The sequence below is a fragment of the Sciurus carolinensis genome, chromosome 6 (genome assembly GCF_902686445.1).
Source record: "Sciurus carolinensis chromosome 6, mSciCar1.2, whole genome shotgun sequence".
In the NCBI taxonomy this organism is placed as follows: domain Eukaryota; kingdom Metazoa; phylum Chordata; class Mammalia; order Rodentia; family Sciuridae; genus Sciurus; species Sciurus carolinensis.
In genome coordinates this window covers 35,360,442-35,372,485 of record NC_062218.1, presented here as the reverse complement: position 1 = coordinate 35,372,485, position 12,044 = coordinate 35,360,442, and the positions used below count along the sequence as shown (strand labels likewise).

Sequence of the window (12,044 nt, the reverse complement as noted above, 5' to 3'; positions counted from 1 at the left end):
TATCTCATATTTGTCATATATATATGATATTAACACATATCTTTATCCATTCATCTTTTGATGAGTACTTGGGTTGCTTCCATCTTTTACCTAAAGTGAATAATGCTGTTATGAACATGGGTCTACACATTTCTCTTCAAGATGCTACTTTCATTTCTTTTGGGCATATAAACAGGATTAGAATAGCTGGATCACATGGTAATTCTATTTTCAATATTTTGCAGAACCACCCTAGAGTTTTCCATGGCAGTGGCATTATTTTATATTCCCACCAATCAGGTTCAAGAGTTCAAGTTTTTCCACATCTTTATTAACACTTGATATTTTCTGGTATCTTTAATAGTTGCCATCCTTTGAATGGATAAAGAAAAGGTATATATACACCATGGAATATTACTCAGTCATAAAGAAGAATGAAATTACGGCATTTGCCGGTAAATGGAACTGGAGAACATCATGCTAAGTGACATAAGCCAATCCCAAAAAACCAAAAGTCGAATGTTCTCTCCAATTTGTGAATGCTAACCCAAACAAGGGAGGTTGGGAGGGGAATAATAGAAATCCATTGGATTAGACAAAGAGAAACGAAGTGAAGGGAGAGGGTAAGAAATGGGAAAGACAGTAGAATTTATCGGTCATAACTTTCCCAGCCTTGTCTTTGTATACACAACCAGGGTAACTCCACATCATGTGCAACCACAAGAGTGGGAACCTAAATAGAATAGGTTATACTCTATGTGTGTATAGTATGCCAAAGCACATTCTACTGTCATATATAACTAAAAAGAACAATTTTTTTAAATAGTTGCCATCCTAATGGTTATAGGTAGTAATTGATTGTGATTTGGGACTGCATTTCCCTAATGATTTGTGATACTGAGCATCATTTCATATACTTTTTGGCCATTTGTATATCTTCTTTAGAGGAATGTCTATCCGTTTCCTTTGCTCATTTTTTTTAAATCAAATTGTTTTGTTATTATGGAGTTACTGGAGTTCTTTATAAATTCTGGAAATTAACCCTTTATCAGATATATGGCTTGCAAATGTTTTGTCCCATTACATAGGTTAAATTTTCACTCTGTTTGTGTCTTTTGGTGCCAAAAGTTTTTACCTTTGATGTAGTCTAAAAAGCATCTGCACCACAATAAAGCAATCAACAGCATGAAAAGGCAACCTGTGGACTGGGAAAAAATATTTGCAAACCATATATCTGATAAGGATTTAATTTCCAAAATTCAAAAAGAACTCACGCAACTCAATAGCAATGTAAAAAGACGGATTAAAAAAAAAAAAAAAAAAAAAACTTAACAGACATTTCTCCAAAGAAGACATAAAAATGTCCAAGAGTTATATATGAACAAGTTCAGTACCACTAATCATCAGGGAAATGCTAATCAAAACCTCTAAATCATCTCACACCCATTAGGATAGCTATTATTAAAAAGATAAGAAGTAACAGTGTTGATAAGGATATGGAGAAAAGGGAACCCTTCTACACTGTTGGTGAAAGTCTATATTGGTATAGCCATTAGGGAAAACAGTATAGAAGTTAGTTAAGAAATTAAAAATAGAATAGCCATCCCTCTTCTGAGTATAACCCCAAAGGAAATGAAATCACCACCTTGTAAAGATATATGATTCCCATATTCATTGCAGCATTATTCTTTATAACCATGATATAAAGACACTGTAAGTGTCCACTGACAGATGAATTGGTAAAACAAACTGTGGGGAGTATATGCAATAGAATATTATTTAGTCTTTAAAATGAGGATATTTTGCCATCTGTCACAATACGAATGAGTCTGGAGGACATTGTGCTTAGTGAAATAAGCCAGATGTGAAAAGAATGATATTGCATGGTCTCACTTAAATGTAGAATCTAAAGAAAAAGTCAAATATCCAGAGATAAAACAATGATTAACATGGGCAGGTGGAGGCGAAGGAAATGGGGAGATGTAGATAAAAGAATACAAAGTAGCAAATATGTAGGATGAATGAGTCCAAGGATATAATGTGCAACATTAACAAATAAATTAAGAATAGCACACTATTGTACTAAGTATCTTCACTTGTAAGACTGTAACTGCACTTACCATAGGGCAGGAAAGGGTGACCATATGCAATGATAGATGTGTCAGTTTCTCTCCAGTAACTGTTTTACTGTAGATCTCATATAGCACCATGTTGTTTACCTTAAAAAATGTGCAATAAGTGATATTTAAAGACAAAAAGGTTGTCCTTTCCCCCATTGAATGGTCTTGGTATCCTTGTCAAAAATCATTTAAACATATATATGAGGGTTTATTTGGGGGCTGTGTATTCTATTCATTGATCTATATGTCTGTCTTTATGCCAGTACCATACTATTTTGATTACTGTGGCTTTATAATAAGTTTTGCAATCTGTAAGTGTAAGAATTCAAGATTGTGTTGTTTACTTGGGGTCCCTTCAGATACCATATTAGTTTTAGAATGGATTTTTCTATTTCTGCAAAAACTGTTTTGGTTTAGATAGTAATTACAATTAAATCTAAGATCTAACCCTCTTAACAATATTAAATCTTCTAGTTCATGAACACAAGATGGTTTTCCCCTTATTTGTGTCTTCTTTGATTTCTTAGAAAAATGTGTTGTGGTTTTCCTTGGTTAAGTTTATTCCTGACAAGTTTATTCTTTTTGATGCTCTTGTAAATGGAATTGCTAATTTCCTTTTTGTATAATTCATCATTAAGGTATAGAAATGAACTGTTTTTCACGTTGATTTTGTTTACTACAACTTTGTGAACTTGTTTATTAGTTCTAATCTTTAGGATATTCTACACATATGATCAAGGTACCATGAACAGAACATTTTATTTCTTCCTTTTCAATCTGAATGCCTTTTACTTCTTTTTTGTGACTGCTCTGCTCTGCTCTATTATGTTAAATAGAAGTGAAAAAATAACATCTTTGTCTTGGTTCTAATCTTCGAGGGAAATTCTTCAGTCTTTCACCATTCAGTGTGATGTTGACCACAGACATTTGATATGTGGCATTTATTATGGTGAAGTAATAAACACCATTTTAATGTCTACCTAATAGTTTATTGTATAACTATGCCTCATCTTATTCAATTTCCCATTAATATATTTCATTATTTCTTATTCTTAAAAACTTAAATATTTTGATGAACACCTTTGTGCAAAAACTATGACTGGAACATCTAAGTATAATAGTTGACAATTTTTTCAATAAATACCATTGAGTGACATCCATGTCAATCAGTCATTGAATTAGAATCTAAAAATAAATGAAAAATAAAACAGCTCCGCCCTGAAGGAGTTTTTGCCTGCTGGGGAAATAGATGCAAAAATCACCCACATAATTCCTCCGAATTGTGAAAAGAGGCAAGACAAAGGAAAACCCAAATTACATGTCAACAAAGAGAGGGAGATTTGTAGAAATCTCAAACAAGTGAATCTTGAAGATGAATTAAGAATAAACTAGACTCTAGAGCAGTGTTGTCAAGTGGAAATATAATGCAAGTTACTATATGACATTTAAAATTGTCGGGTAAAAACATTTTAGAAAGTAACAAGTTAAAAAAAATTTTAAAAGAAAGTAACAAGTTTATTTTAATAATATATTTTTCATTTAATCCAATATATTTAGCATATTATTATTATATATTTTGTTTATATAATATTTATATTATGTAATATATATTCAGTATCTATCATTGTAATATACTGAATACCTTGGATTAAATGTTTTTTAAAATCTACATTGTTCTTCTCTCTAAATCTTCAAAATCCAGTGTACTTCAGGCTAACATCACATTAATTCAGACTAGCCACTACTCAGAGGTGTCCAGTGGCCACATGTGGCTCATGGCTACACTCCCTTAGAGCAGCTACAGAACCTGAAAACTAATCTCCAAGGCAAAGAGCAAATCAGTGGCTGTCTGGGGCCAAGGTGGAGGAAACGATGTACTGAAAAGGGACATAAAGAAAACCTGGGAACAACAGAAATGTTCTGTATAAATTATGGTATTGTTTTCATGGGTATAGCTCTCTGTAAAATCCATTAAATCACACACCCCGAATAGACGCAGCTTGCTTACATTACCTCAGTGATGATTTTTTTAAAACACAGTCAGTCAGCAAAGACAAGAATCTAAATGGAGCTTTCCTGGTTAGTACTGAAGCTCCCTGCTCTCCAAGAGAACTTCCTCACACAGCCCTGACAGCATCGTCATTTTTAATTTCTTTGCTAATTTGATAACTGATGAGTGGTATCTTCTTGTCTTAATTTACGTTTATTTAATAACCAATGAGTCTTTATGTTTATTGTACGTTTCCATGTTCCCAAATCGTGTCAGGTTGTGTTTTTCACCCTCACGATGTCTATAGTAAACAGAGAGAAGGAAAAGAAGGCAAGACGATTCCAGTTCATTTGTTCACTTAACACCAATGCAGTCGGAGGCTATGAAACTGGCCTCTCCCCGCTCCCATTGCCAGCTCCTTGGACATCCCAGCCTTTCAGAAAAAGTGGCACCTGGGCCTGACAGCTCTTGCCAACCTCCTGGGTAGGTTCTGCTTGTCGCGGTAATATCCATTCCTCCACGTGGTTCTCATTGCAGTAAACTGAAACCTCAGCTCTCAATAAATGACCACCTGAATATTCTTGATGAGACCATTCGGAAGCTGCTTCCCCTTCCACCTCTAGAAATACTCAAAAACGAGGGCGAGACGGACAAGGACAAGGAGCACATTAACGTAGGTGGCAGTGAGGCCTGAGTAGAACGAAAATCTCAAGTAGGACTTGACCTCCTCACCGCAGCCTGAGACTCATACACGCACATTTGATTTCAGTTTCTTTACGAACGATCCATGGATGCTCTGGGAAAACTTCTGAGGACCATGATATGGGATAATGTGGAGGCAGAAAACTGTCACGAAATGTTTAATGTGAGTAGGACCACCGCTCACGCTGATTCCCCTGCCCCCGATCTGTCCCCCAGTGTGTCACCCAAACTACCTCATCTTCACAGGAGACTCCAGCCCGACCCATTTCCCCACCGTGGAGGGTCAATCCGCTTAAGAATTTTTTGTGGGGATATGGGAGCCTTGTTGCAGAAGAGGCAGAATGAAAGGGACAGCGAGGGAGAGGGAGAGAATGAGATTGAATGAATATGAAGAATACTAAGGAAAGGACATTTATTCTTTGACCAACAGCTTCTCCGAATGTGGCTTGTTTCACAGAAAGAGTGGGAAAGAGAAAGAGCCTTCCAGATCACAGCAAAAGTGCTGACAAATGATATCGAGGCAAGTAATCCCCTAGAAACAAATAGATTTCATGCTTGCGAATCGCAGGGATTTCTGAGGCCTCTTGAATCCAGAGCTCCTGCCTGATGGGTCTGGGGTCCCAGAGCAGAAGGCTTTCCAGAGGACCACCGAGAGTGTCTCCTGACTCCAGAGTGAGGGCAGCACCACAGAGGTAGGCTGTCCAGCTGTCTCCTGCTCAGCTCACTCGGCTCTTCCTCTCCAGGTGCCTCCTAGGAGAAAGTTTATGATTCAATTTGATTCTAAAGACTTGCAGTGAGAAAATAAGGGACTTGAGATTCAATGTGGGGACACCTGGGGCCATAATCGGGCTGCCCCATCACACGGGGTGCTTCCTTTGTCTTGCAGCCACCAGAGAACTTCAAAATCGGTTCACTTCTCGGGCTCCTGGCTCCTCACTCTTGTGACACCCTGCCCACCATCCGCCAGGCAGCTGTGAGTTCCATGATTGGCCTGTTCTGTACAAAAGGTGAGGGAAAGGTGGGAAACCTACAGACAGGGAGATGCTGATAACCTTCATTCTCACTCTTCCTCCTTGAGCATCTGTCTTTCTCCTTCCTGTGACTGTCTCCTCCCATTTCCCCCACCTCCATTTCTCAGTCCAAACACCTTAATCAGATCACAGAGTCTGTCTGTCTGCTGAGTTTGAGAGAAGTCATATCTTCCTTCAGTGGGTCAGGGTTTTGTTTGTTTGTTTGTTTGTTTGTGGTTGTTTGTTTTGCATTTTATTTTTTTAAGATAACACTGAAGCACTACAAAGATTCCTAAAAGTAGGTAAAATGTTTTGGAAGTCTCCTACTTAAATCACTGAGCCCTTCATCATATTAGCGATGCCTTCTCTAATGCAATTCTCTTCAGGAGAAGCTTGCACTATTATGATGGCGCTAAGTAACTTTCAAATTTCTCTAAGAGAGAACTCTGTGAGATCTGTGAGCCTACAGATCAGCATTTCTTCTTGCTCTGCAGCTATATGAGAATAGCTGTCAATATCAGAAAATATTGAAGGAATTTCAAAACTTCTGTCTCAGAATGAAACCAATAATCCCAGCCTTCTGTTGAAGGCTAAATCTGCAGGTATTTCACCAGGGACAACTCTGCATGGTGTATACTCAGTTCCATGGAGACCAGGTGTCCCTGGAAACACTTGATTCAAGTTTAGTGCCATCCCATGCCCATATTCACTAGTTGGTTTTGAATTTTTTAAAAAAAGTCATACGTTTTCAAAATTTTAGAGTGCTTTTCCATGTGTTAAGCACTGTTCTGATGCTGGTGACACAGAGATATTACAATTCCAAGAGTCACATAAGAAAAGTACTTAGGGACTGGCGGGGAGGGCCATCGCTCAGTGGCAGAGCACTTGCCTAGCATGCACAAGGCCCTGAGTTTGATCCCCAGCGCCATGAAAGGAAAGAAACTGTATTAAAGCCAAATGGTGGGATTTAGATGGGGATAGATATGGTTAGCAGTCAGTTCAAAAGAAAAAAAAAAAAAAAACTATTCATCAGAGTTGGAGTAGATCCGAAAGTTCCTTAGGATATGGGAAGATAATCTGTTAGGGATATATGCTTTGTACTCCACCGGGAAAAAAATAAGAAAGTGACCACTAAAGCACTACTTCAGTAAGTGAACATGCCAAGAAAGGACCTCACAGGAAGAAGGGAATTTGTATTCTGTTATTGTGCTACCTATTCTTTATTTTCCTGAAACACAAAACTCAGGTCCTCAAACTCTCTTTGTTGCTAAAAAATCCCATACTTATTAATTAACCTAACTCTTTTTCCTTAGTTAACTAAATAAGCATGGCAGAGAGAAGGGACATGCACTATTAAGCACCTACTAAGTACAAATAACTATTGTGGTGCTAAATTAAATCCCTGTGAATACTCATGGATGTTACTCCATCAGTTCAAAGATAAGAAGATTGCCAGTTACTTGGACCACTGAAAGTGTAGCTGGGCTTTGAGCTCAGGTGTATCTGACTCTTAAGTCTATGTCTGTTCCATTGGGCTAGGCTGCCCCCCATGGAGTGGTTCAAGTGTCAGTCTCCATAATTAATATGCGTTCAAATTCAAGCAGAGGATCATTGTTATTTAGGTCTGCATTTGTAAATTGATAGCAACAATCACTTAGGCAGTTACTGAGGTAAACTTCTTATTATAATTGTTATCTTTGATTCTCCTCCAGGGTAGCTCACTGAAGAATGGAACTCCAAAAGAAATGGCAATATAGCAGAGTTGTTACAGCCTGAACATTTGCTTCAGACAGTCCAGGGTTCAAATTCTGACTCTGCAATTGTTACTCACTGGGTGACCTTAGGCAAATGACTTCCACTCTCTCTTCCCCAGTTTTCTTATCTGCAAGATAGGGACAAGAACAAAAGAGTCCACCTCAGATGATCTTTCTGAGAGATAAACCATTGCATGCAGAACATATAACTTGGTGCCTACATGTAGAAACTACTCAGGATATGTTTGCTCTTAAGTCCACCCTCTCATCAGACAACCCCATGTGTGTTCATTAAAGGAATCCAGCAGTGAATTAGTACCACATCAGAGCATCGCCAGCTTCTTCAACCTTTGCAGGTCTTTGAACCCATATATTTTCCCCTTTGTTCACTTCAGGCATTCGAATGGAAGTGGAGAAACTGCAGGGTTTGCAGCAAGGACTGGAATGTGAGGACCTGCAGGTCCAGATCAAGATTTCTTCTAAAATAGCTAAGGTAACAAATACGGAGGATCAGCCAAGGCATGCAAAGGGATTCCGGACCAATTTCCAAATGCGTAAACTGTAAACTGCCCCTTGTGAAGGGAGGCAACGGTTCAGACCTTCCAGTTAATGAAGGATCTGTTGTCCTGTCATTTATTGACTTTGGGTACACGTGCCTACTCAACAGCTGCTACTGATCATGTCACACTATGAGAAATTTCATAATCTAAAGAGGCTTCCCCAGGGTGGAATACAGCAGTGTGGAGTGGAAGGAACAAGGGCTTTGCGGTCCATTGGATGCACTCTGTGCTCTGTTTGATACGGAGAGTTTACTCTTTCTGGGCACAGTAGCACATGCCTATAACCCCTGTGACTCAGGAAGTTGAAGCAGGAGGATCTCAAGTTCAAAGCCAGCCTCAGCACCCTAGTGTGGCCGTAAGCAACTCTGTGAAACCCTGTCTCTAAATAAAATATAAAAAAGGGCTGGGGGTACAGCTCAGTGTTAAGTGCCTCTGGGTTCAATCCCTGGTACCAATAAAAAAAATTTTTTTTTTTTACTCTTCATCTTCAAACTAACAAACAGAAAGAAAGAAAAAAAGATAGCTTACTTTGCAGTTCTAGTGAGAATTTGTCAATCAAGTCACCGTTCATTCAGTCTTGCGCTCATTCACCTACTATCTCCTGAGCACCTTGCATATGCTAGGCTGTATTCTAGGCTGTAAGGGTAAAAGAAGACAAAATTCCTCCCTTCATCAAGATTGCATCCCAGTAAATTGAGTCTGAAAAAATAAATATAATTTCAGATCATGACAATTGAGAAAAATAAAGGGAAGTGAGGTAATAGGGAACAGGGAGAAGTGAACCTCTAGAGAAATCCTCTCTGAAGGAGAGAAACATGGAGATACCTAGGAAATAGCCCATTGTGAAGGACACAGCTAAGGACACAGCAAGTGCAAAGGCCCTGAGGTGGAGAAAGAGGTGAGTAGTGAAATCTAAGAGATAGCTAAGGGCTGTTGAGGAACTTTCTAGGCCCTATTAAGGACATTGGTTTTTACCCCTGTTGAAATCAAAAGCCAATAGAGGATTTCAAGCAGTAAAGTCAAGGCTGCTACATGCATTTGTGCCTGGTGTGAAATGTGCAGACTTCACAGATTTATATGTGTACCTCAGAAATGTTTTCCACAGATGACAATAAATCAGTATATTATGATAATACACATAGAGAGGGAAGTGAAATAAGCTCAAGGATAGGATACAGTCTCCTGATTTGCAAAGGTCTCTCTGGGCTCATGGTGGTTCTAAGAAAAGATCCTACTTTTTTTATTTCTGAAAAGTCACATTGGTTGCTTTGGGGAAACTAGAATGTAGTCTGGTAAGAACAAAATTAGTGAAGTCAGTCTGGAGGAACCAAGAGTTCTAGTGTTTTATGACGTAGCTTGAGGCAAGGTGGCAGCAGAAGAGATAATGACTGAAGACAAAAAGGAAGGAGAAGTTAGGTGGGTCACATGGCACAGAAGCAGTGGAGAAGTCCTTTGAGCTTGGAACCACGGTCACTCAGGAAACGGCTGCCATGAGCAACTATTCACAGGAAGGAGCTCAGTTCATCTCAACAGACCATCACCAGACCATGACATGCAGCGGGGTGTCCACTGTGAACAGACATGCTCTCGTGTCTGCAAAGCATTACCACCTTGATTTGCTAACAACCCAGAAAACACTCCTGGAACTCATTGGCCCTGCCACTCTGCCTGCCTACCCCCCTTTATACATCAACCCACATACACAAGTATACACACGCGTATTTATACACTCACATTCACACGTTGTTGTCCACCATTCTATGGAGTTCTCGGTCTTAGAGACCAACATTGCAAAGTTTTTATTTTCTTGAACTTATATTTACTGTTCTTAATACTGAAGCATGAAAGACCACAAAACAGGGCCCAGATTAATCCATACCCCAGAGAGATACTGTCAGCCACCTGAGTACTCAGCTTTGTACTCAGGATATGTAGGTAGGTTTTTCCCAAATGTTCAAGGCTTAGTTTTTCTTGAACAGACTTCAGACATATTTCTATGATGCATGAAATGTATGTGAAAGTACTTTAGAATATGAAAATCACTGTATAAACATGCATTGTTTTCCCCTCATGCAGTATGCTATCGCTTTAGGTTTGCATAGGAAATTTCCTTACCAAATTTGAGAGTCAATAAACATGAAATGATAAAAAGGCAAGCCCAGAGAAAATTTGCTTAGCAATAAAAGGTCATGCCTATAACTTATCTGAGTGTTTTCTCTAGTTTCAATGGCCTCAGTCATGTGCCATTTGGAAATCCCAGTGGTTGCTAATATCCTTAAGTAAATAACAGCAGCGTGCTCTTAAGTGTCCATACGTAAAATGAGGTGTTTGGTGACATGAGTCTTTCTGGGTACATTCTCAGATTGCCTGTAGATTCATTCCAAATGAAGAAATCCAGATGTTCTTGGAGGAGACCCTTGATGGTCTGGAAAGCCTGGATCCCTCATGTACAAAGGCCTGCGGCATATGGATGATCATCACCCTGAGGGAGCACGGAGCGGCACTGGAAGATCAGGTGAGCTGACCACTGACTGTGTAACTGAGCAGAACTCTGCTACTTTTGAAACGCCAAACAGGTGACTGCTCCTCAGCCTGTCCTGTGATGGGCAGCAGGCAAGAGTCCATGCCAGCTTCAGGAGGCCTCAGCATGGAGTCCCGTGGACTCCATGGCCTCTCTGGTCTTTGATCCTAAAAACTTTTAAAACTGCCCCATTCTGACCAGAGGATGTGGCTCTGAACCAACACCGTTCAGCTTATGGAAAACTGTGTTGTTAGATCCAGGCGATGACAACGGCCAGGGAGATACCCATGAACTTTTCTCCTCACTGCGACTCCTCCACTTCTCATTCACACACCACAGGGTGCACTGTCTGGTAAGCAAGGCTGCCGGTGGGTTGGGGAAAAACCCTCAATCCTTCCCCCCAGCTGAAGAGTTAAAGAGAATGAACAGAATTTAAATTCAAGAAGCTTGATTAAGGGCTATAAATAGAGATTCGTCTGTCCTGTCTCCTGAAGTCAGACACAGAATACAAACTATTCAAAGATTAATCAGTAAGAAAGGAACTTTTAACTAAATGAAGACATCTCAAGGGAAAAGGGAGAAAGAAATCTTTGTCCCCGTATGCCAGAGTCAACCACACTCAATTTAAAAATTTTCCAAAGCATGGCTTTTGTGAAACTGCATTAGAAATTACCCCTGTGCCAACGACTTTCTAATAAGTCACTTTAAAAGAATAAACATTTAGTTGGTACTGGGCACTGTAGCCCACACTGGTAACCCCAGCAACTCATGAGGCTAGGGCTGAAGAATTGCAAGTTTGAGGCTAGCTTTAGCAACTCAGTAAGATCCTGTCTCAAAATAAAAAATAAAAATACCTGAGGATATGGATCAGTGGTTGATAGCCCCTGGGTTCAATCCCCAGTAGCAACCCCTCCATGGGGTTTTCTACTATGCTAGTAGACATGGGAGAGTACAGGTTGAAAAATATGAAACACCTGTGTGTTTGTGCTTAGCATAAGGAGTTGTTCAAAGAATGGCTACAGACTTCCAACAGGGAATTAAATCCTCTTCAAGTATCACTGAAGTGGGACTCTATCATGATCATGTTTAAGGGATATTCATGATTAAGGGGTAAGGACAAAATGTGATGTTTAAAATAAATTTCTAATTTAAATGTCTATGCAAAATAAGAGAGAGAAATTTCTAAGAGAAGAAAAGTTACTTGAGCTAGACACATGTTCTTGTCCACATCAAGAAATCCAAATGTATAATATCTTTCCCTACTGTCCACAGATAAACATCAAAATTCAGAAAAGTGAGGGCCGGGGAAATAGCTCAGTTGGTAGAGTGCTTGCCTTGCAAGCATAAGGCCCTGGGTTCAATCCCCAGCACTGCAAAAAAAAAAAAAAAAAAAATTCAGAAAAGTGGC

General features: G+C 39.4%; 1 protein-coding gene across 1 annotated transcript in view; it reads left to right on the top strand.

The window, feature by feature from the left end:
• The window catches only part of Mroh2b (maestro heat like repeat family member 2B), a 73,678-nt gene that overhangs the window by 48,613 nt on the left and 13,021 nt on the right, over positions 1–12,044 (top strand). The window contains exons 25-30 of the mRNA XM_047554729.1: positions 4,627–4,762; positions 4,859–4,954; positions 5,222–5,311; positions 5,678–5,798; positions 7,951–8,048; positions 10,478–10,630. Of these exons, the coding sequence (XP_047410685.1) occupies positions 4,627–4,762; positions 4,859–4,954; positions 5,222–5,311; positions 5,678–5,798; positions 7,951–8,048; positions 10,478–10,630 (694 nt within the window). The remainder of the gene's footprint in view (positions 1–4,626; positions 4,763–4,858; positions 4,955–5,221; positions 5,312–5,677; positions 5,799–7,950; positions 8,049–10,477; positions 10,631–12,044) is intronic.